This window comes from Convolutriloba macropyga, chromosome 13, assembly GCF_964194025.1.
Source record: "Convolutriloba macropyga chromosome 13, txConMacr16.3, whole genome shotgun sequence".
NCBI lineage: Eukaryota > Metazoa > Xenacoelomorpha > Acoela > Convolutidae > Convolutriloba > Convolutriloba macropyga.
In genome coordinates, this window is record NC_134480.1 from 42,965,816 (window position 1) to 42,991,484 (window position 25,669).

Consider the following 25,669-nt stretch of genomic DNA (forward strand, 5'->3'; position numbering starts at 1 on the left):
GGGTCAAAAACGAAAAAAAATTAACTCTGAAGACTTTATTTTTAAACGCGATGTTCATATGTTTCTTTACTGTGTTCTCGTTTTCTTCTGTTTTTCTTCGTTCTGACCCCAAAAACAATAAATCATAGTCAATTTGGTCTTGAAAAACTAGGACTTTCATTTTTGGGTTCAAAAAGGAAATAAAATCAACTCTATTGTCTTTATTTTTAAATACGATGTTCGTATGTTTCTTTAGTGTGTTCTCGTTTTGTTTGTTTTTTTTTCGTTCTGACCCCAAACAGTTTAATTCATAACCAATTTTGTCTTAAAAGAAAAGCATTTTTGTGTTTGGGGTCAAAAACGAAAAAAAATGAGTTCTGATGCCTTTATATTTTGAATACGATGCCTCTATTTTTCTTTTTCGTGTTCTTCTTTAGCTGTTTTTTTTTCGTTTTGACCCAAAAACCGTCTAATAATACTTTACTTGCCTTTAAAAAACGATTAATTTTTCTCTGGGTCGAAAACGAAAAAAAAATCAGCTCTGATGCCTTTATATTTTGAATACGATGCCTCTATTTTTCTTTTTCGTGTTCTTCTTTAGCTGTTTTTTTTCGTTTTGACCCAAAAACCGTCTAATAATACTTTGCTTGCCTTTAAAAAATGATTAATTTTTCTCTGGGTCAAAAACGAAAAAAAAATCAGTTCTGATGCCTTTATATTTTGAATACGATGCCTCTATTTTTCTTTTTCGTGTTCTTCTTTAGCTGTTTTTTTTTTCGTTTTGACCCAAAAACCGTCTAATAATACTTTACTTGCCTTTAAAATGATTAATTTTTCTCTGGGTCAAAAATGAAAAAAAAACAGTTCTGATGCCTTTATATTTTGAATACGATGCCTCTATTTTTCTTTTTCGTGTTCTTCTTTAGCTGTTTTTTTTTCGTTTTGACCCAAAAACCGTCTAATAATACTTTACTTGCCTTTAAAAAATGATTAATTTTTCTCTGGGTCAAAAACGAAAAAAAATCAGCTCTGATGCCTTTATATTTTGAATACGATGCCTCTATTTTTTTATGTCTTTAATTTAAAAAAATTATGTCTTTAAATTTTGTCGGTGTTTTTATACTTTTTGGTCGCTTGCGGCCAATTCAGTGTTGTAGTACTCTTTTTTAACTGAGTATAGGAAAACAGCTTTTGTAGCTTTTTTGAGGTCCTGTTGATTTTTTTTTGCAAGGTTTGCCGGCTATTTTTGACGTTTTATTCGGCTATTTTTGACCTTTTTTTCGGCCATTTTTGACGTTTTTTCGATCAGTTTTGACCTTTTTTTCGGCTATTTTTGACCTTTTTTTTGGCCATTTTTGACGTTTTTTCGATCAGTTTTGACCTTTTTTTCGGCTATTTTTGACCTTTTTTTCGGCCATTTTTGACGTTTTTTCGATCAGTTTTGACCTTTTTTTCGGCTATTTTTGACCTTTTTTTCGGCCATTTTTGACGTTTTTTCGATCAGTTTTGACCTTTTTTTCGGCTATTGTTGACCTTTTTTTCGGCCATTTTTGACGTTTTTTCGATCAGTTTTGACCTTTTTTCGGCTATTTTTGACCTTTTTTTCGGCTATTTGAGACTGGATTAAGACTTGGCAAGTCTTGGCCAAGACTTGGATTAAGACTTGCCAAGTCTTGGCCAAGACTTGGATTAAGACTTGGCAAGTCTTGGCCAAGACTTGGATTAAGACTTGCCAAGTCTTGGCCAAGACTTGGATTAAGACTTGGCAAGTCTTGGCCAAGACTTGGATTAAGACTTGGCAAGTCTTGGCCAAGACTTGGATTAAGACTTGCCAAGTCTTGGCCAATACTTGGATTAAGACTTGCCAAGTCTTGGCCAAGTCTGACAAGTCTTAAATGTGTTATGATCATGGCTCTGAATCAGTACTGATACCTAGACTTGCAATTAGACTTGCCCAGTACTGATATTGACTTGGCGTTAAGTACGGGATAGTTGAAAACATTTGACGCATTATTTGCTGCATTTTAGCCTAACAGGAGCAAAATTTTACTCAGCATTTAGGTACAGACAACGTCAGTCAAGTCCAAACAACAAATGTATGAATAATTTAAGTTGAATTACTTAAATTACTTTTAAAAAAGGAGGCATAAAATTGGACTCGAATAGGTGGTGAATTTCCTCAGAAGCGAATTAAGACGTAATTACAAGTGCAACAGCTTTAATATATTAAATTGGAAGCGTTTAACTCGGAACCTGAAACGTCGATCTATTTGTACTACCCATCAGGGGGCAGTAATAAAATTATTTTCCATTTACAGCTGTCAAATTTTATGATTGGGAGGTAACTTTAGAAAATTATGAGCGTTGGATTTTTTCCTCAATGTGAAAAGCAACCCCGTGATAAATTGTTTTCATAATTTAATCTGAACAAACTAATGCGTGGGTTACGCGGATAATGTTCCGCAAATCCCGATAGCCATTATAATTACAAAATATCAACATACCCGGCAGATTGCCGGAAAATAGCCGCCGTTGATTCCAATAAGCATGATTGGGATTGAAATAACAGAAGATATTGAAAAAGAAAGATTTTTGTACAAAAACATTTTTTTTAAGTCCGATTTATTTTGAAGGCATTTCGTAGTTGAACATACTTCTGTTTCTTAGAGAGAGGCTACAGGGGCTCCTATCAATAACAATAAGCATTAGAGATGGTAAATAAGACTTATAGGAACGACGTTCAAATAGCGGGCATCTAAAATTGGGCTTTATGGGTTTATCCCGTTTCTACTTCTGACTTCAATTTTTTATACTGACCCTGTTCATTTTGAATTGCTTTGCTGCGCAACTGATGTTCAAAATCACTTTTAGCAGAATGAGAGAAGAGAGAAACTAGCCTAGAGAAGTCAAAAAGATTTCACGCAAAATGTTGAAAAGGCGGCAAAATGAGGTAAAGCGAAACATTTTTTTATTCGACGAAGTAAAAAAAAAATAGGAGCGCTATAATAGCCGGCTGAATAGATGAGGGCGGCTATTAATCATAAGAAAAGGGAAACGTGACACATCCTGCCCTGTCAAGCAAAATCTTAAAGATACTTTCTAAAATTTCTTTCTTGATAGCCAAGGTCGAATATATCTTCATATTTTCTTGCCATGTGACGTGGCAAGATTTACACAATGTTTTAATATTTTTTCCTACCAAGGCCATAAGGTTTTTCAATGTGCAGTTTCTGTTCTACCGTGGGTTGAGAGGGAGGGGGAGGTTATCAGTTCTAGGGATATATAAATCAGAAAATTGACCAATAAAAACTACCTGAAGCTTCTGGTTTCATCTGCAAAGACCTGGACCCCTGATGATGGTCAAGATCCAGCTGCGATTCTGTAAAAGTGGCAAACTGTTTGGCATTTCTAGTTTGAGCAGCTGCAATCTCCTTTTCAACGTCGATCATTTCAGTCGCGTCTTCACTTTTGTTCACATCGTAAGAAACGCTGACGTCATAATCAGCCATCAAACCTAAAGGTTGCAAGAACTTCACCCAATCCCATAAATATACAATAAGCGTACAAACCCAAAATTTCGAAGATATTTTCCGCAATGGTAAAAGCTCTCTAACTTTTTGATCTTTGATCAGGAATATGATTGAAAGCAATGTATAAAACCAGTATGCCTTTAATGTATTTTTCTGATTAGGATCATTTTGATCAGAACTATTTGCGTATAACTCGGGGTATTTGGTTCGGGTATTGATAAACCTGAATAACTTCGGGTAAAATATTGGATATTTTGGAAACCTTGCATTGGGCAAATTAAACAGCAAAACCAACCTGAAGTCGCACTCCGAGTTGAAATGTCAGCATCTTCATCGGCGTCTCGGTTCTCGTCAATTTCACCGACAACTTCAGAATCGACGAATAGAAAATCAGCTTCTCTCGAGCCCTCTTTCGGGTAAATTTGCTCTCTAACCGATCGTAACTGCAGTTCTGATTCGGATGACCTTTCGTTTGAGACTTCCATTAAATTTGAAACTTTCTCAGCTTGCTTAACACAGCGACGTATTTTGATGCGTTGAATTTCCTTCCATATATAACCTTAAAAGTGTATTTTTGGCGTTTATTTTCGACTCAACAGCTTGTATCCATTTCTGCTTGTATATTAAAGGTGGTATCGCTCCTGATCAAAAAATCAGTTTCTTTAAAGCCGGTATACAATTAAATGATAACGGATAAAATAAATGGACATCTTCGAAGTCTACTTAAAGTTGAGGAGACATCACAAATATTGAATTTTCGTTGTTCAACTTTTTCAAAGACGCGCACAGCACTTAATAAAACTCATTGTTTAAAAGATATTTCTGCGATTGTAAATTAATTGTAAACTACACAAATAGAATTAAAATGGATGATCATTTATATAATGACTCCACATAAACGTGGTTTGCAGCAGGTTAATTTAAAGTTAAAGAGGATGAGACGCTTTGCTTCTAGGCACACTTTTACTAGTAGTGCCATTTGAACTACTTTGCTTAGATTTACCACTTTTTCCACTAACTACTTCAGGAATAGCACCATTTAATTTAACACTACTTCCATTGGAGGCACCATTTTGCTTCCTTGTTTTTAGGTAAAAGTCATGAATACTTGACAGCTGATCTTGCAGTTCTAAGATGATTGCTTCATACTCTTGACGTTCTGTATTCGTACTGTTCTCAGCCATTTTCACCAAATGCTTCAGACGTTCGTTTTCCGCTTTTAGGACCTCAACTTGGTTAGTTTTCTGGGATAGAACCTCTTCTAGGAAACTTTTCTGGTTTACTAGTTCTGTGAATACACTTGAGTTCAAAGATATCGCTGAGGTACTTCGCGATATGGCACCGGAACCCCCGGTCGATGGTGGCCGAGGACTCGCGACTCTTAATGTCTTCGATGCATGTAGTTCATCATTCGTAATTGTAGGTGGGGAATCAACGTCGCCATGCAGTCTCAGGTTGATTCCCAGAGATTTTGATGGAACCCCGTTTAATGGAATCTCAGACGTTTTTTGAGGATCTGGTCCGAAAAATGTCTCCGGATCTAACAAATTGTCGTCCTCATAATCCGCTTGGGAAATGTCCTCAGACAAGGAATCGCTCAGAACACTATTTCTGTTAAGATCATCATCGTTGTGCATTTGCAGTCGCTGCAGTTCGAGGTCATCAACTCGTCTGCTCTCAGCACACTGAGAAAAGTTGAGGTAAGGCGAATAATCAATTACAAAAACGTAGTCTCGGAACGGTTCATCTTTCAGCTGGAATGTAAAATCCAAGGCATTCAGTCCGACCAAATCGTCACACACTAAAACAATACCAAGTTAGCTCACTTTGCAGGTAAGCTTGACTTGAAAAAGTAGTCAGCAAAAAGTAAACGGATACGATAAGTTCCAAAAATGGTGATTTTCACCAGCTCAACCATTTTGAAAAACCCTAAAATGATAATTCTGAGCAACTGACTGACATATAAAAATTTGACAGACAAGGCATACTGTCGGGATCTTTAAACAATCAGACACATAAAAAACGAAAGAACAAAAATATGTCTATACCAGAACTAATTTCCATCAAATAATCCAAAATACGAAAGCGAGAATAAAACGACGATCCGAGTCCTCCTCAAGTTGCAACATTTAACCCAGCGCACGCGAGGAGCGCTGAGGATGTGTAGAGCATAATCTGTGCAGCCTTAAAAAATACCCTTCACATTGACTTCATGTCCCTCAACAGTTCCGTGGAAATTCACACTTACAGATTAGCAAAGCTCTATTCAGACAGCATCTCGACTGTCCCGGTCTTCAACATGTTATCCTAGATAAATTAACATTAAGTAAAAAAAACCAAAACCAAAACACAAAAAAGCCTAAATGACTTTAAAAAGGCACAATTTTTCACGACTAGAAGAGGATTATTGTTAATCTATGTTTATTTTTTTAGCAGAAGCAAGTTTGTTCATAACTTGAACTTGACTTCGTTATTTTCTAACATTGACTTCTGTTTTAGAACGTTGACTTCTATTTTGGAACATTGGACTTAAACATAAGGTTAGTTTCTAATACACAGTTCTCGGGAACTGCTGGTAATATTTAAGGTTGAAAGCTCATTTTGAGAAGTTTTCTCACAAGAACAATGCCTTCTCCCTACTCGAACTACAGACAGCTGCCGCACCTGATAACTACCCCCCCCCTAACTAGATACCCCAGCTATCAAACCATGTCCCAATCACCCAGCTACCTCCACCACCCTTAAAACACAAACTATGTATGCAAAGAGCATTATTTAAAAAACACTTAGTTTTATTATGCAATTAATTTTTGTTACTTCTTTAAAGTCTTACAGAAGTGAGTTTGTTTCTGACTTGAAATTGGTTTTGTTTTAGAACAATGGCTTCTGTTTTCAAAAATTGGACTTTAACAGCACCCTAATTTCAAATTTATTTAACCGGTATAATTCCAGGTCAAGAGGTAAATTTGAGAAGTTCCAATCCCGTAGCAGTCTCCCCTACCACCATACCATCCAACCTACCTGACCCCAAACCGATCTCTCCCCTTACCTATTCTGTGGCACCCCACCCTCAAACGAATAAATCGTATGTTTTATTAGGCAATTAACTTTTGATTTTTGTGTTATTTCTGATTTTTCTTTGATAGTTTGAATTGAGTTAAGCCTAGTTAAAAGTTTATATCGCACGATTCTTCGAGTCGTTTCAGGTATTCTTACAGCAAGGTTTTTTATGAAGTAAGTCTGTTCATGATTTGAATTTCGACTCCTTGGGACACTGAATTCTGTTTTCGAACATGGGACTTTCACAGTGGCTTAGTCTCTAAATAGTTATTAGGAACTGCTGGTAATATTTAATGTCATGAGATCATTTTGACAACTAAGTGTCCAATAACAGTCCCTCCTCCTTAGCCAAACCATAGACACCCCACACACAGTCACCTACTCCCATCCACCTACATATCTACCCCCCCCCCCCCGCGCGCGCACACACACACACACACACACACACACACACACACACAAACCACAAACCTACTCCCTATTCCCATTATTTTTTAAACACTATACTTTCATTAGGTGATTAGTTTTTTCTTTGATGTTACTAATTTAGTTAGTGGTACTTAGAGATTGTATTGCGCAACTCTTCGATTCATTGCCGGTATTCTAGCGGATGTTTCAATATAAATCTATCAACAGTGTCGATGATGCGTCGAAAAGAGGCCATAGAGGACATAAATAAAAAGCAAAGCAACAACTGCCAATGATTCCACTTATGAATCAAAACCGTTTAGACTTGTTTTTATTTATCAACAGGCCACTGCATCAGCGGGAAAATATAACAATACCACCAACGTAGGTCGAATTGCTATCAAACGACTGGCGAGTAATTGGCTTTTGGTATTAGCTAGCTTTAGCTTAGATGGCCTATTTTTTGGGCGGGACAGAAATTGAGGTGGAATGGGGACGGTGCCGTGGGTATAAAAGGGGGAAAGTGTTGTATACAAATAACCAAAAATGTCCACTTTTCACCGATAATTTACGCCTACTCAGCTGGGTTGACCGATTTATGCCTACTCAGTTCTGTGAGGAGTGAGAAAAGGTTCGGTGGGTTTTTTCAAACTCTAAGAGCAGCCCTTCACATCATGATATTATGTCTCCTAAATAGTTCTGGTGAATCTCTAAAAGAAGCTAGCAATGCTCTAAGAAAACTGCTCAGCAATTTGACGCCCTCTGATTTAACCAGTTTGTCCTGTTTCTCAACGCGAAAAATAACGAAAATTTGGTGGTCAGACTAAATACCTATCAGACGAAAAACCGGAATACAAAACTGTCAAAATTATCTGTTTTAGCAACAGTTCAATTTAAGATCGACAAATATTTCCGAAGAATTTACGAATTCTCTATCGTTAGCAAATCATTTAAGCAAAACAGATCATATAAAGGAAACAAAATTTCCGGGTAAGAAAATGCTCAGATTAAGATTTTTGCTCTTGTATTCGAATCTTTCTATTAGTTCAAAGCTTTCTCAATTTGTGGTTCAGTTCGCCGAATTTTTACAATGCGAGCAGCACAAAAACCTAATCAAAACCAACTGCCGGACTTTTGATTAGTCCTTTGGGATTTTGCTGTCATTTAGCACGTGTACTAAGTTTAACAATATAAAATCTGAATTAAAGTTGTTTAGTGTTGGTATAGTCATGCATAAATCAGGAACTCTTTCATTTTCAAGTTTTCAGGAAAATTTGAGACGGAAAATATGAATAAAAAAACTGCCAAAGGCTAACAGGAAGCTTGAATTTTAAGCTCAATATAAATGCTAGCGTACAAAATAGGGGAACATTAGTATAAACAGTTTTAATGTTTGAACTTACAATATTATAGTTTGGAATAATGATATCAAATATTTCGCTTTCCTCATTTTACTCGAGCAGCAATGATACCCGAAACAACGACAGATGCTAGTATGTCAACAAAGATCAAAGTTCTATTAAAAAGTTGTTAATTATCTCATTTCAAAGTATTCGATCGGAGGGTGTACAAACGATGGATCAAATTTCATCCGGAGAAATCAATCCTTGCAACAAAAATTCTAAGGAAGAAAGAATGAAATGAGAAAATTCTAAGACTAAAAATTTTCCTTAGAAAATTTTTCAAAAAGTAACTTACGGATCGTCATTTGATCTCTCAAGTAGAACATCGACAGTGAGCCGTAAAAAGCTCTCAAAACTTCGTCCGATCTTGCGCAAAACATCCTAAAATGATGAGAAAACCTTTTGTGCATCAAACACAATCTGACCCAAGCTCTAACACGACCCTGGTCAGTTGTTTCCTTCGTGTCCAAGGAGACAACTTGGTCAAATATTTCACAGCAGTTTTCATCGCTTCTGGTTTTGGCACCATCCGGTTGGTTCTGGCTGTTTCTATGCCGAGCAAATTTACAAAGCACTGAATCGCAGTTTTTCATAAAGCCCCATACGGTTGGGTACTTTGGCGATGGTTTGAAATCAAAAGTGATCAGTTTCTCAAAAATGACCAGAAAATTGTGCAGCTCCGTAGATTGCTCTGTCAATTTGTTTACAAAGTATACATCGATTACAGATTTGATGGCCATACGAAAGACAGAGAACAAATTCGAACGGCATATTTCCACCTCTGTAACTTGCGTTGGTGTCAAATTTCTGGACCCGTCCATTAAAAACAATAAATTAAATCATTACTAACTGAAATTTAAAGAAAGGTGGTAAGAAACTGGTGCAATCTTTGACCGAATGATGACAGCAATATTCGAATACAGGTTCAAATTCTTCACACAACATTAGCAAGGTAGCTGATAGCAAACAAATTATTTGGAAAACAAACATCATTGATAAACTTTAATTACTTTTAAGCATCTTTATATGGCGACTTGTTAAATAAAAGACTGCGCTCTATATCTGTGAAAAGAGAGTAAAGAACTGAGCTAAGACGTGTGAGTTTACAAAATGTTTGAGAGGGTAACATTTGGTATGGCAACACTATTTGAAGTGCTTCCAACGTTTGCGCTGGTCGATGCTTCGTTGTCTGAGGAGTTAGAATTGTTTTGTGTAGTCTGATGCTGTTCGAACACAACCGATAGAAAACTTGATGAGGAGTTGTTGGCGTTAGGGGGGTTCCATCGCCTGTGAGATCCCACGACACTAGCATAAGGCGGTGCAAATGGTGGCCGATCTCCAGAAGCATGTCGAGATCTGGAAGTTCTGTTTCTGAAACCATTCGGGTGTCGATTTCGAGAAGCGCTCGATACTGACGAAGTTGCAGAATGAATAGAACTTGATGACTGAGGCATAGATCCCAATCTTCGCCCCACGATTGAACGAGCAGGTACCGAAGTTGTTCTATGCAACGTTTGACAAGGGTCTGTGAATCGTATTGTCAAAAAGAAAAACAATGTGGGAAGCGGTGTTAACGATAAAACTTTCAGTTTCGCAAAAAGTGACTCATTTCGGGTAATAGAAATGATGGAAAAAGCATGCAACCACCAATGCATAAGGACTAAGGCTATAATACGTGGGGGTGGTGGTGCGCACATTTTCCAAATACTCTTGTAGCATCTTGTGTATTCCAAGCACAAATTGAAGGCAACGGACGCAACTGAAAAGATAAGAAAGAGATAAGGGAAGGAATAATAGAGAATCCCTGCTCCAATGGCGTAAATTAGCATCAAAATTGGAATGAAGTAAAGGGCAAGATAGGATACCATGTCGACATTGCAATTCAGTTTCCATGTCAACACTGGCCGAATTAAAACCATAAACACTAAGTCGGCTAACAATAGCGTCAGCACCAAACTGTATAAAGGATAAACTACTTCTTGGGTGCAGTACAATGTAGCTGTAAAATCGATACGTGGATTAAAGAAAATTGGATACCAATCAGCTAGAGATTTGCTACCACAATTATGAAAACTGAAACTCCCAAAGGGCTCAAAAAAGAGGAGCGTTGCTATCAAGCTGCAAATCAACTCAAAAATGATACTTGAAACCAAAATAAGTGCGCAATGCAACTCGTTCCGTGGGCTTAGCACAAATAGAATCGCTTTTTTTAATTTTGAAATGTCAGATTTTCCCTTTCGATTGATAGGTGGCTTGACAAAATGATTTCTCAGTGTCCAATCGATAATAGAAATATGCGAAACGAATAAAACTATTAATACGCTGGATATGTATAGCCAGTCGTAAAATTCTGGAGATTCGTCGCAATCTTTACAGAGACCAGAAGAAACATCTACCCGACTACTTCTTGGGCATTTCCCACAGTTCACTAACACACTTGTAAATGTGCTGTTAGGTGGTAGAAAACATCCACAATATCTGCCTGGACAAAAACACTGCTCACTACTCATGATGGGTCTTCGTTTGGTTTAATTATTCATAATTTCTAAAAAAAAAAAAGGATAGATCAGAAGGACAAATCGGTGCTACCTCAAAAAAAAGAGTCAAATATATTGATTAACCTTATGCAAATACGGAGAATTGCTAACTAGGGATCTAATCTGATTCCTCTTTTCAAAAATTCACATACTGATCAGCAGACCACTAAATGAATAAATCAATGCCTGCCACATTAGATGGCCAATGTGACCTGTTTAGTAGAAAACTCGATTGATGACAACTGGATCAACTTGAATTTTACGGTTTACTCGGTAGCAAAACTGGATCTTTTCCGTTTGTGCCCCCCAGTACGTTATACACCAGCCCCCACCCCCAGTTACAGAACACGTGTCATTGTAACACAGTTACATAGTAAATCCTTATGTAAAGGTATGGCTCGTGCGTCTGGGGGGTGCAAATATTATGCATCCACTAAGCTGGGGGGGCACAAACGCATGAGATTCAAAAACAAACCGACTGACGTCGGAAATACTGCTTTCGAATGACAGGTGGGGCATATCAACTCAGCGGTAATGTTGCCTAGATAAATTTTACGGGAACAAAAGGAGGGGTTCGACACACTTGTATTAAATAGATTAAATTTAAATTTCTGGGGCAGCCGTGCTGGTCCCCATTGTTGATCAAAAGAAGTAGACACCGGTCACAAACAATCATTCTTCAATCACAATCAACCTCGAATCATTGACCCTATTTGATAAGTTCAATCTTTAGTTACGTTCAATTCAATTCAAATCCTTCCCTTCTTTGTTGTATCGATTTATACACTATCTCTTTTTTCTTTCTCCTAGCTGTTATACCTACTTCCTGAAACCTCCCTATATCCTATGCTCATATGATTATAATCGTCGCCAGCTCGCTTTTTCACTCCCTCCAGACAGTGTAAAGACGGCCCAGTCACAAAAATAAATAACAAGTGGAGAGGAAAGCACCTAAATATATATATATATATATATATATATATATATATATATATAGCACACATAGGGAACTAGAATGGAAGGATTAAAATAAAAATGGATCATCAAGGAATAAGCAAATGAATAAAGATAAGCAGCCAAACACTCAGTGCAGCCTTCCCTCCTCCACGACGGCGCTAATCGAAGTCTCACTGAGAACACGAGGCTTGAGGGCACGACATCCCCTCAAGCAGAGAACACAGCTCCTCAGAAGTGCGAAGCTGATTTTCGTTCGGATGTAGCTTATAGTGTCGGCGTACGGCTCTCCGCGTTTTTCGCTGATCTTGGTTGCGAGTTGTTTCATAAAGAAACGATCATGGATTTCCTCTGCCACATCACACGAACTCAAGATCCTCGGAACGATGAAAAGAAAATACGAGAGAGCACCGACCCTCAACCTCCTGATAAAGATAAAACGACGCGAAAAACTCCTCAATGAGCAAATCCTGACAGATCAGGCAGTCTACGAAGACAAACTCTTCAAAAGCCGCCGAATGTCTGATCTACAGAAATACCTGAAATCCCTACGCAAATCAAAACACTTCCCTGATGAAATGTACTACAATGTTGTGCAAAATGGACAAGAAACAAAGAAAACAGCCACAACCGATAGTGAAAAGTGCAATCTCTTCAACGACTTCTTCTCCGACGTTTTCACCAAAGATGGTAAAATCAACGAACCCTCAGTCTACCCAAAACAGAGACTCAACTACCTCAGAATTTCTGAAGAAGAAATCGAAAGACAACTGTTGGGCCTCCAGGCAAACAAAGCGTGCGGCCCAGACAACATCGGAAATATAATCTTAAAAAACGCCCCAGCTTTGGCAAAATCTCTCAAACTTATCTTCCAAACCTGCCTTAAAAAAAGGAAAATTCCCAGAGAGCTGGAAAACAAGTGAGATCACCCCGATCTACAAAGAAAACGACAAAGCAGACATCACACAGTATCGACCAATAAGTCTATTGAAGAACGTCTCAAAAGTCTTCGAGAAAGTCATCTTCGAACGGCTTTACCCACCAATAGAAAGAACCCTCTCTGACTCCCATAAAGAAACGGTTTCAGAAAGAAACGATCAGCAGTACTTCAACTCATCCTCTTCACAGACGAACTATACCAGCAACTTGAATCGAAAAAATGCAATGACATTCGAACTCTGTATGTTGACTTCAGAAAAGCCTTTGACAAAGTAGCGCACAAAAGACTCATCCAGAAGCTCGAGAACATTGGCCTCGGAGGAAAGCTACTCCAACTACTCGAAAGCTATCTCACAAACCGAACGCAACGCGTCAAAATTGGAACAAGCAAATCAAAGACCAGAAATGTAACCAGCGGAGTACCTCAGGGATCAATTTTGGGGCCTCTGATGTTCATCATCTACATTGACGATCTCCCCGAAGAAATCTCAGACATCCCGGCCTTCGGATACGCGGATGATTTCAAAGCAATTACCCACGGTGAACACGAATGCGAGACCACTCTCGGGGAAATACAGAAATGGAGCAAAGCAAACCATATGGACCTAAATGTTAGCAAAAGTAAAACTCTCCTCATCAGAGGGGATCTAGCCCAGCGTGACGAAGCAGGTCTTGAAACCGTTGCCGCCCAAAAAGATCTCGGAGTCGTAATGTCTCGAAATCTCTCTTGGAGCGCAAACTGCCAACTTAGAACAACCAAAGCGTGGAAAGCCTTCTACACACTCAAACGAAATGTTTCGAGCAGAACCTCAATGGAAACGAAACTGAACGCTTACATAGGATACGTAGTGCCCGTACTCACTTACGCCTCCCAAGTCTGGTACCCTTCGAAGACTGACATGAAATCAATCGAGAAGATCCAGCAAAAGGCAACAAAGTGGATATGCGGTGGAAACGACGAATACCATCAAAGACTCGAAACGCTGAAAATACTCCCACTCTCCATGTACATGGAAATGCACGATGTCCTCTATCTCCTCTCAATCCTAGAAGGCAATTACTACGTCCCCGAAGACAAACTGCCAAAGCGAAAAGAAAACGAAACAAGACAAAAGCAGGAATTTGAACTCCCCAAACACCGACTACATAAATCAGACGAAAATTTTTTCTTCAGAGCCACAAAGCTATTCAACATTATCAGTAGGACAACGGAGAAGCCAATGACGAAGAAACTTCTGACAGAGATGTACCAAAACTATTTCCACAGAAGCTACAACGAACTCGACAGCTGCACCTGGAGACTTCTATGCAACTGTGGAATCTGCAAACCAATAAAAAAAAACTCGTGCCAAACGAAAACTGAAGGGTTCCACACCCGAGGGCTCCGACCCTAAAGACTCTCCTACTACTACTACTACTACATAACGCGCGATGCTGATGGACCTGGACCACCCGAACAAGCAAAAACCAGTGCATTGAAGCTGCTGTGTTCGGTTTCGCGGATTCGCTCTTCGTACTTATTTCGCTTGCTGCTCTCGTGATATTTGTATGCATCTTTTATGGTCTTAGGGCAGCTCTTCGCATGAGGGTTGAAAATCTTCACATCGAAGAAAGTGCGATTAAAGCGGGAGCCCCACAGACCGTTTGCCTTGATGTCCTGTCGAGCGTCATCATCAGTGGTGGTGGAATTACTCGAGAAAATTTCTCCATCGAGCGACTGAAGTTTTGGCTCTATCTGTACATCGTGGCAAACGTCATCCATCAGGTTTGCAAACACATCTCTAATTTCGTTGTGCCGTAGGTGCGTATAACCGCCTTTGGCGCAATGGAGGGCATGGGTGAGGCTGAATTCTTTCCCGCATGGGCATATGGCTGGCGTGTTCTTCGCTTCCCAGGTGTAGCGAAGTGCTATTCCATCACGGAACTCAGTCTTCGTAAATGTTGGTTTTCATTCCCTTGCTGATTTGGCGCAAAACCTACGAGCCCAATTAGAAGATATAGTCTATTCTTTTTCTGGCTTAAGTCCTAATCCAGACTCCGTGAACAAGGCAAAAATTATTTCAATTACATAAAACAGCGTCAGCATCAAACTGTATAAAGGATACACCACTTCTTGGGTGCAGTACAATGTAGCTGTAAAATCGATACGTTGGGTCCCTTACTCTTCTGCATCTTCATAAAAGATTTGCCAACCTCCTTGATATCCAGAACCCCATATCTGTATGCGGATGACGCAAAGTTCTTGTTTTATTGACAAAAGTAACCAAGAAATTCAAAAAGAAGTTGACAGAATCTCACTTTGGGCATCCAGGAACAGAATGTCACTTCCTGCTGAAAAATGTTGGTATATAGCATTTAAGGGACAGTACCTCAACCTTACGATGAATAACACTACATTAGAAAATGGTTTCTGATCAGATCGTCCCAGACAAAAGTGACCTCTGATCAGATCGACCCAGACTGAAATGTCCTCTGATTAGACTATTGTGAGCTTCCGTGTGCGCTTAATGTGCGCTCGAAAACCTCCTCTGAGCAGACTATGGTGCGCTGGAAAGTCATACCCTGATCAGAGTGAAGTGTGCTCGAAATAGCCTCTGATCAGACTGAAGTGGGCCCGAAACTGCCTATGATCAGACTAAAGTGCGCTCGAAATCACCTCTGATCAGACGAAAGTGCGCTCGAGGTTGCCTCTGTTTAGACTAAAATGCGTTCGAAATAGTCTGATCAGAAAATGATTTTGAACATGAACAAATCTCTAAATATCGCTATAACATATTTATTTCATGAAAAAGGAGAATGTTATCAATCCTATATTCAACTAATGATAAACCAATTCTAAAAGTATTGCTAATGAAAATAACAAAAAAGTGCCAAAAAAAATTTTTGACATTAATTTATCTTTTTAACTGATTAAATGAACTTAAACAGCTTTGCATAAAAATGTCTTGATCTACTTTGATTCAAAATCTTTTATTGAGCGGACCGGCAGTTGCTATCAGCTAGACCCCTTGGTTCTGATCAAACCCATCAGTTTTTCTGACGGAGTTCTGATCAGAATGCTGCTGTATTGTTGACTCTTACCAGAGACAACAAATGTCAGCAAAAAAACAAAAAAAAAACAAAAAAAAGTTTGATCGACTTGACTTGGCCTCTGGTCAGACTAGTGTGCTCTCGAATCGGCCGCTGATCAGACTAGTGTGCGCTTGAAACAGCCTCTGATCAGACCGTCTCAGACCAAAGTGACCTCTGATCAGACCATCCCAGACCAAAGTGACCTCTGATCATGCAAGTTCCAGAGTGTTGCCAATGTTATTGCAACTTTCAAGATGATTGAAATAAACTGCCAAAAATGCAACAAAAACTCGCCTCTTTTTTCCGACAACGTGAAACTTAGACGTGCTCTTTTAACGCATGATTAGACTAGAGATATGTTTTAAAACATAATTTTGGCGACCAGCCGCCTTGATAAAAAGGATATAGAACCTTCTGAATGTAATTTAATTTTTTTTTGAAACAAAGAGGGGGCATGAGCACACCCCAGGACTAATATCCAAAACTACGACAGAGGAAGAGCTTCTTATTGCAGACGAGCCAACAAAGACGAAGAGTTTTTTTTCAAGAGTTTTTATACGTCATCCGACCAAGAAGTCCTGACATTTTTTTTTCTGATTACAGACGTCACGTCACCAAGAGATGATCGCCCGAGGTTCCAGAAGTCACCTTAGAAGTCCTTTCCCCGGTTAGACGTATCCAAAAAAGCGTGATTCTTTTTGCGACAAAAAATCTCAAACAGACAAAAATTGTCCCCCAACGAGCTTTTGTTGATGGTTTATGAATGGAATAGACATGAGAAACTACAAGTCAGCAATTAACGAAAAAAAATACAAATTGCACGAAAAAAAAACGATATAGCGTTTTTTGCATCGGAAAAACTCAAAAACAATTTTCTCAATTTGTCGCAAAAAATCTACATCAAAATAATATTTTTATTTGAATAGAACACTTCAGTTGAACCTAAAATCAATTTACTTTGGTCGAACTCCTCATGTAAAATTTTTTGCTCAAAAAATGAAAAAGTCGCAAAAGTGCTTTTTTGAGCGTCAAAATAAAAAAAAGTTTTTCTAACGTTTTAATGAAAATTTTTCAATAAATTCAAAAAAAACCATTGATTAACCCCCCTGGGTTTGTCGGAAAACACGCGTCACGGTCAGTTTATCTGCTATGCATTTTTTAAAAGAGGCGACTCAATTGTGACAAAAATTGCTTCTTTGACCCAAAAAATTCAAAAAACTATTTCCTAACGTTTTGATCAAATCATTTAATAGTTCAACTGAAACCCAATGATTAGCCCCCCTGGTTTTGTTGCAAAACAAGCTTCCAAATCAGTTGATTGAATATACAAGTTTGTAAAGAGGCATCTTGAAATTTGCAATTTTGCTTCTTTTACTTAAAAAAATCAAAAAACATATTTCTTTTTTTTTGGAAATTTTCAGTAGAAAACAAGAAAGCGTTCGGAAAAGCCCCATCTGTTTATTTGAAAACAAGCTGAAAATTTGATTCATCCCCTTGCAAAACTGCAAAGAAGCAACAGAAAAGTGGCCAAAATGTTTCTCTGTTATATAAAAATCAAAACACGTTTTTTCTAACGTTTTTTTTCCTATTAAAAAAATCAATCATTTTTAAAAAAGAGGTATTTAATAAACCTCCTCAGTTCATTATAAAACAAGCTGGGAAATTATATAACCATTCTGCAAAACCGAAAAAAATTAGGCCGAAAATTCCTGAAAAGCTTCTGACAACAAAAACCTACAAAAAGGTTTGTGTTTTCTTTGATCTTAACTGCATATTACTGGCCGCGAGCCTAGTGAATGGGGTAGTATGCATTCCTAAGAAAAACTGACATTTACAATTATTTTGTTTTCATTTTTGCATACTACTAGCCGAGCATCTAGTTAATTGAGTAGTATACACTGAAAATACCTTCTCAAGAGAAATAAAAAAGGGAAGATAAGATCTATTCTCTTTTTTTCTCAAAAAGAAGGAAATCAAAAGCTCCCGAATAATTCCTCACTCAAATTCGCTTACGCATATAGTCCCTTTAAGTTGTAAAACTCAAACGTCTCTTCTTTTTTGTCCGCGGTCTCAGAAGTTGCCGAAAGAAGTCCCTTTTTCCCCTTTGGTCTCAGTAGTCACCAACTGAAGAGGATCGTGTTTCCTTTGGGTCGCAGTAGTCACCAAAGTAAAGATGAGCAATCCATAGTTGGCAGATACTATCCAGAAACGAATACAAGCAGTTTAATAGTAGCAGTTGTCCTTAACTTCATAAGAATCACAAAACAGAATTTCTTGGAAAAGAGCTTCAAACTAGACCCAGCAATTAGGCAACCAGTTTTCTCTGCTTGTCTGTAGCTCACTTTGCCTCGTCTTACAGCATTTTTAATTCCAAAAAAAAATTAACTTTTTTTGCAGAAGTATCAAAATAGATTTAGTTTGTTTGGTATTTAGCTTTTATTTGTTCCTAAAACTCCACACGCAATAAAAAAAGAAAACACACCAGTAAAATTTTTCTTGTACCTTGATTGTGCTTAAAAGAGAACTAAAACTTACAAGAGAATCGTTGCAAAGTCATATATGTAAAAAAATAGAAAGCAATTATTTGGTCCTGCAATTATTATAAGCAATTATTATAAGCGAACGCTTAGTTTTCCTTTTTTAAGCAAAATTTTAGCTAGATTTAGCACCAAAAAAACACATTTAGGACTCTTGTTTTCGTGAAAAATTGCGTCACTACTTTTAAACGAAAAAAGTTAGGCTGATCAGCCTACATAAACAAAAAAGATTTTTAATTTACCAAAAAAGTCGTCGCTCCGTAAATTTCGAGCCCTTCTTTACCTTTACTTTACATACGACAGAGACATTACGAGTTGACTACAGCCGGTTCATCAAGATGACAAAAGAAAACAACCAAAAGCTACAATACGCATTGAACAAGTTCAAAATGACCAAGCTCAACATGAAAAATCAGCTTGATCTTTTACAGACATCCGTTGAGCAGAGAAAAAGCTTCCGCACTCTTTCTTTGTTGATCAACAAAATCAAAGAGAGCGTTGAAGAGCTGAAGACAAAACTTGACAGCATCATGATGAAAAAGGTAAGCTCTGTAGCATAAACTCAGTCATGAAACGTCATTCGAACTTGATTTCTCGTCTAGAAGAGTTGGAACTAGAAGTCAACAGTCTCGACGATGATGGTCAATTGAGTCAATAATCAACTCGAGTGCGCGATGACATCAGTTGCTTCTCACAATCCTCAAAAAGACCACTGGAGTTGCATCGATTGACACCGGTTTCCCAAAACTCAGAGCAAAACAACATGACAGTAAAGAACCCTGCCAGCGATGTCTCCCCTCCAGTGCCCCCAAGACCGGCGAAACCATCGTTTTTCCTTCATCAAGGAGAAAATAAACCTAACCTCCTCTAAAAATTCCTTCAGAGCAACAGACAATTTGCGCAGGATACTAGAGAATTGACTGAAGAATCATTAAAAAACTTTATGACGGTTGAACAGATAAATCAATCAATGTCGTTGTTAGCAGCCCCAACACCAGCATCAACCCTATTATACAGGACAAACATTCAAGACAGATTTGTCTTGAGTAATCCTCAATCCCCAGAACACAACGTTGTTCTCAGAGAGTCAGAAAACACTTTTAACCAGTTTGCTTCACTTCAACAACCCTCCACTCCAGTGAATCAAACTGCAGTTATATTTCCTGTTGAATCTATTGATAAACAGCCGGAATTAATTCACTCAACAATTGGAGAATTGAACCAGTTCTCTAGTTCAAAGCTGATTACATTGCCCGATATGCCAATGAATCAACCAGCAAGTGCCACAGTTAGACCAAGAGAAAAGTCTTCTGTTCCCTTGAATAACAAAAGAGAAGATCAAAGCATACAACGTCTTGCATTAGATTTACAAAACTCACTTCAACATAACTGCTCAGTTAACAAAACCAATACATACCAAACATCAAGTTCAAGCAATTTAAATGAGCAAATGCTCCAGCGTCAATTTCATTCAGAAAAAGGAAAAATAAAGTGACAAATGAGACCACGCCAAATCCATATTGTTACGAAGACAGTCGTCACAATCCCCTACCTTTTGACAACAATCAAAGTGCAACTGCTCAAATAGTTTCAAACACTCAATTTTTAGCTGTTCCTATAAGGGAAAACCAGAACAGCGAAAATTTGGCGTCAGCAATGTCGTTACCAACAGTAGCGCATACAAACGTTTCCCAACGAATTCAGAACCCACATTACTCAACTGGAGTTCATTTTAGCAATCGAAATCGATCGGAAAAAACAATTGATGGAATTTTTCCCCCAATACAACACTCTTTAACCAAGGTACCAACCTTGTTTGCTGTACATCATCTCAGCCACTTAATTTTCCGCTTACTCTGGAAAATCCATTTACAAACTACCAAACAGCCATTCATCCCCCCATTACTCAACATATTAGCCAACCAAACGTTTCGGGAAATTCGAAACAAATTCCAAATTGGTCTTTTCCTGGAAAGCAACTGTTTCAGTCAAGAACTGAAATACAAACAGAAACAATCCTCTTTGAAATCAATTTTAATTTACAAAACATAAACAAAAATACCATTAAACTTCCACCAATAACAATATCAAGTTTCAGTAGTAATCTACTGAAATACGATGAGTGGATAAACAATTTTTTCAACCTAGTTCACATTAATATTAGCCTTACGGATACACACCGAATAACATACTTACAGAACTTGGCCGTAGGAAAAGGCAAAGAAAAGGCGTGTGACCCAGCTTACTACGCGATTGCTTTGAAAGAGCCTCTGGATCACTTTGGAAATCCCAGCATTGTTGTGAATGCTTTCATCAGTAAACTGGAAGCCTGGCGTCCGAACAATGACTACAACAAACAAAATTTTGTATCTTTTGCTTCTTTTCTCAAACACTTAGTGCAAGCTTTTGAATATTTAGGCTTCAAAACTGACTTGCAAAGTTCAACATTGATGAAAAAGGCAAAAGAAAAAATTCCCCATGATATTCTGATAAAATGGACAGAGTATACAATAACATCAAATGGTAATCAACCAACCGTCTCTGTTTTTCAGAAGTGGCTTGAAGTACAGGCCCAAGTATACGGCAAAATTAACAGAGAAAATGTTAATAAGCCCTTTAATAATTGGAAAACTTTCGGTCAAAACAATAATAACATTAGCCGAATTAACAACAACAATGATAATAGGAACAGCCATGTTATGAATCACTTTTCTAATAAATCACAAAACAATTGGAAACAGAATTCATTGCACTCAAGTCGCCCTGGAAACCAGCATGGTCAACCACCCTTTCTTTCGCGTAAAGATGCTGATCAGTGAAACAAGTCTCGCGAGAAATCCAAAGCAAGTCATATACTCGCAACATGCCCTGAATACCAGAAATGTGCGCCAGACCAAAGGCATGACATTGCGAGCAAGAACAATTTCTGCTCGAATTGTTTATTCAACAAACATTTTAAGCAGTCATGTCCGTCCACAAAACGTGCCAAACATGTAAAGGATTTCAACACACAACTTTGCATGATCCTTCGAAACAAGTTAAGCGGCCCACCGCTGCTTTCTCAACAAGCAATCCCAATCAGCCGACACAAAATGTAGCAAGCCATCAAACACAGCCATTCTTTCAACAATAAAATTAAAACAAAAGTACTGACACCGTCAGCAGTATAAAAAAGCCAGCACACAAGATATGGTCAATCGTTTTCTGGTAAACAACAATCAGAGCAACAAAATATTCAACGCGCCCATTTGAACGCTTCGAATCCGACCCAAAACTTCAGTATCAACCGAAATACAATTCCCCTTCCTGAATGGTATGAACGACTGCAAATACTACCGGTTTCATTTGTAAACGGAAGTAAAGTGTTTGATACCTACGCCTTGATTGACACCGGAAGCTAGTTTACTTTCCTACCGGATAAAGTTACTAGCCCTCTTGAGCTTCCCTGCGAAGCACAAGCATCAACAACTCTGCAGTACCTAAACACTGAACATGAAATGCCACTGTCCAAAATAAGTGAAACAATGACAGTAACGCCTTTTGACAAAGTCAATCAGCAATTCAGCATTGCAAGAGCCTATAGCACGCCATGTGTCAATGTTTCACCCGCTAACGTTCTTGAACTCAATCAATTATGCGACACCTTCAAGGAACTTAGTCACATTTCTTTCCCTGAAATAGCCAACGGTGCAATAGGCGCCTTTCTTGGTGTCAATACCTTTGCCTTCATATATCCAGTCGATGTAATCCATGGTAGCAAAAAGCGTCCATTCGAGGTCAAAACAAAGCTTGTTTGGACTCTCGCTGGAGAGTACGAGCTATCTCATAAAACAATGAACGCAAACAAGTCCCCGCGCCAACCATTCACTTACCATGTCTGCCAGAAAGAAATTGAAAAAGAACCGTTGGACGAATTGGTTGAAAATTTCTGGAAAATAGAAGCTGAAGGTACATTACCCGAACAGAATGAAGACAGCTCACTAGACCAATTAGCAGTGCAAACAATGGAAAACTCATTCTGTCACAACGGTGAAAGATATCAGATGTCCTTCCTTGGAAACCCGTAAAGAAACTCCAGAATAACTATTTCTCAGCAGTAAGTCAACTGAAAAATCTACAAAAACGACTACAAAACAATCCCGGTCTCAATCAGAAGTACAACCAGACAATCCAAACAGACTTGGATAAAAATTTTGTCAAGCCAGTCGAAATGCAAGCACCACCTCCAGAGTCAATATGGTACTTACCTCATCATCCAGTCGCTAATCCAAACAAACCCGGGAAAGCGAGAAGAGTTGCCAACGCAGCATCAAAGTTCCGCGGTGAATCACTGAACTCAAATCTTCTAACTGGTCCTGATTTGCTGAATAACTTAGTTGGAGTTCTGTTGAGATTCAGAGAACAGCCGGTTGCTGTTTTGTCAGACATCCAAGAAATGTTTACGCAAATTGCCGTGAGACAAGAAGACCAGTCTGCTCTTTGTTTCTTTTGGATGATAGACAACTCCATTCGACAATTCCAATTCAGTAGACTAATCTTCGGCGCAACATGTACCCCATTTTGCGCAATTTATGTGCTCAATAAATGCGCAGAAGACAACAAAAGTAAATTTCCAGCCGCCTTGAACGCAATTAAACACCACTTTTATATAGATGAATACATCCAGTCCCTGCCAAAAATTTAGACGCCAAAGAACTCATATCACAGACAACAAAACGCCTGAAAAATGGTGGCTTCTGGTTGACAAAATTTGTTTGAAACGAACCAGATGTACTCGCTGAAATCTCTTCCGACGGCAAAGACGAAACAAAAGAGATCATAAAAGTCCTTGGTCAAAAATGGAACATAACAACTGACGAGTTTGTCATGTTTCCCCTACATCAATTTCCTAAAGATGCAACATTGTACACCCGAAACAAAATAATCAGTTTGGTATCTTCAATCTTCGATCGCTTCGGTCTGCTGTCTCCTCTGACAATTAGAATAAAAATGGTTTTGCAGCAGATTTGGAAACTTGGAAGAAAATGGGATGATTTAATACCACAAGAACTACACAATGCCCTCCAGAGAGTCCTAAACAGCTACTTTGCCATGCCCGAAATCCGAATACCAAAAACTGTTCACAATTTCAGTAAAACCACAAGCAGCCAACTTCATATATTTGTGGATGCCTCAATGGCAGCTATGGCAGCTGTTACTTGCCTCCGCACAACTAATAGTCAAGCCACTCTGTCACAAGCGTTTTTTCTCATGGGAAAGTCCAAAGTCGCTCCCATTAAGAAAACGAGCGTGTCAAAAATGGAACTAGAAGCCGCTGTTATAGGAGTGAGCCTTCTACAACTGATCCAAAGAGAAATGACAATGACAATTGACCAAAATTTTCTCTTGTCCCACAGTCAAATAGTTTTGGACTGGATAGCCTCAAATAAGAAGAAAAACGTTTTTGTTTCAAACAGATTGCAAGAAATTCATAAAATTTCTTTACCCCAGCAATGGCATCACATCTCAACTTATCTCAATCCCGCCGATCACGGAACTCGCGGTCTTGAGACAAACGAAACTCAGCAGAAATTGTGAGATCCACCCCAATTTCTTTGCGAAAACGAGTCGACCTGGAATGAGATAAATAAACCACGCGCAACATTTGCGGCAGTCACGAGAAGTCCCAAGACAATTAAACCTATAGTCGATTCGAGTAAATTTTCAACGTGGAACAAACTTCTTCTAACAGTTGCAACAGTTTTTCAACCTAATTCATCGTGCAAAGAAAATGCGAACAAACAATCACCAATACACAACTGAAGACATTCAATTATCAAATAATTATCTCCTGAAATTATCTCAGGACAGTTTTTTTCCATTCGACCGTTCATTCCTTACAACGTGGAAAGAAACTAGATTCCAAGTGCAAACTACAATGCCTACATCCTCTGTTGGATGAGAACGGATTACTCAGATCTTGTGGTCGATTGCAGTATGCACCAACACAACTGGATTTGGAAAAACGTCCAATACTTTTTGCACGCCAAGGACAAAATTGTTCGTTTGTACTTGGAACATGCCCATCAAATATGTATTCACCAGTCCACAGAACCAACAAAAGCATTCATTCAACAACGTTACCAGGTGATTGGCCTTCGGAAAGCGTTAGCAAGCGTACGCTTTCATTGTTTCTTATGTCAACGCTTTGACACGAAAAACATTCAACCAATTATTGCACCATTACCTAGTTTTCGTTTTCCAACAGCAAAAACTCAGTTTCCTTTTGCTAATTCTGGTGTAAACTTCTTTGGACGCTTCTACATCGAAGATTCCAAAGGCATTATAGAAAAACATTATGGTCTGATTTTTACATGCATGGGACGCATGCAGTTCACTTAGAAACGTGTCCAGACCTAAACACAGATGCGTTTCTCAATGCCTTCAGAACACAGGATGACAACGACAACGGGAAGACTTTCGTTGGCGCTTCTGAAGAACTGAAGAAAACTGTTAAAGCCTTGGACAATGAAAGAATCTACAAAGCTTTAGCAGTAGCCAATACAACGTGGAAATTCAATCCCCCATACGGCCCTCATTCTGGCGGTGTCTGGGAGAGTTTGATCCAGAGCGCCAAAAGAACGCTCCTCCTCTTTCTAGGATCCAGAAGACTCTATTTTGACACTTTCCTAATAATCATGGTGGAAAACGAATCAATCCTCAAATCCAGACCACTGACTAACGTTGCTTAGCAGCCTGACAACTAGGACCCTTTGACTCCAAACCACTTTCTTATCCAGCGTCCCTTCAATAGCTTGCCACCAGGACAATTTGGCGACTAGCAACCTGCAAGCTTGAAAACATGGAAGAACACGCAGAAGCTGATGAACCATATATGGCGACGCTTGGTGAAAGAGTATCTGCCAACTATTAGCCGACGTTCAAAATGGCCAAACAGCATCGATCGACCGCTCAAAGTGGACGACATTGTTTGGGTGTTGAAAGACCAAACACCAAGAGGCATTTGGCCACTGGGAAGGGTCATGGAAACAACGCCAGGACGAGATGGGGAAACACGAGTCGTAAAGGTAAAAACGGCTTACGGCACGTTCGTTCGCCCCGTTTCCAGTCTCGCACGCGTTTTTTTCTCCGTAGTTTTCCTTTCGATTTTTCTCGCTCCGGTTTTAGGCAACGTGAGTTACCCCTTTCCCACAAATTGATGTACTGATGATATTGACAACATTTCGGCCTACAGTTTCAGAGCCAATTTC

General features: G+C 38.7%; 3 protein-coding genes across 7 annotated transcripts in view; all 3 read right to left on the reverse strand.

The window, feature by feature from the left end:
* The window catches only part of LOC142351806 (uncharacterized), a 98,696-nt gene extending 94,608 nt beyond the window's left edge, over positions 1 to 4,088 (reverse strand). For all 5 annotated transcript variants that reach the window (XM_075403999.1, XM_075403998.1, XM_075404002.1 and 2 more), the window contains exons 1-2: positions 3,805 to 4,088; positions 3,293 to 3,493 (exon numbers count right to left, since the gene is read on the reverse strand). In XM_075403999.1, the coding sequence (XP_075260114.1) occupies positions 3,293 to 3,493; positions 3,805 to 3,994 (391 nt within the window). In that variant the 5' untranslated portion in view covers positions 3,995 to 4,088. The remainder of the gene's footprint in view (positions 1 to 3,292; positions 3,494 to 3,804) is intronic.
* A 240-nt stretch (positions 4,089 to 4,328) lies between these two features.
* LOC142351808 (RUN domain-containing protein 3A-like) lies at positions 4,329 to 9,342 on the reverse strand. The gene is made up of 2 exons (XM_075404004.1): positions 8,676 to 9,342; positions 4,329 to 5,310 (listed from the first exon to the last, which is right to left on the reverse strand). Exons 1-2 carry the CDS (start codon positions 9,199 to 9,201, stop codon positions 4,436 to 4,438), a joined length of 1,401 nt encoding a protein of 466 aa, XP_075260119.1. The 5' UTR covers positions 9,202 to 9,342; the 3' UTR covers positions 4,329 to 4,435.
* A 27-nt stretch (positions 9,343 to 9,369) lies between these two features.
* On the reverse strand, positions 9,370 to 11,026 carry LOC142351807 (JNK1/MAPK8-associated membrane protein-like). The gene has a single exon (XM_075404003.1). It carries the CDS (start codon positions 10,888 to 10,890, stop codon positions 9,484 to 9,486), a length of 1,407 nt encoding a protein of 468 aa, XP_075260118.1. The 5' UTR covers positions 10,891 to 11,026; the 3' UTR covers positions 9,370 to 9,483.
* Between the last annotated feature and the right edge of the window lie 14,643 nt (positions 11,027 to 25,669).

Bases quoted from the DNA above. Each gene is read 5' to 3' on its own strand.
- LOC142351807 (XM_075404003.1), bottom strand. From the start codon at position 10,890: ATGAGTAGTGAGCAGTGTTTTTGTCCAGGCAGATATTGTGGATGTTTT.
- LOC142351808 (XM_075404004.1), bottom strand. From the start codon at position 9,201: ATGGACGGGTCCAGAAATTTGACACCAACGCAAGTTACAGAGGTGGAA. The intron at 5,311-8,675 runs GTAAGTTACTTT...GTATTGTTTTAG, and splicing joins GAGAGATCAAATGACGATCC to TGTGTGACGATTTGGTCGGA.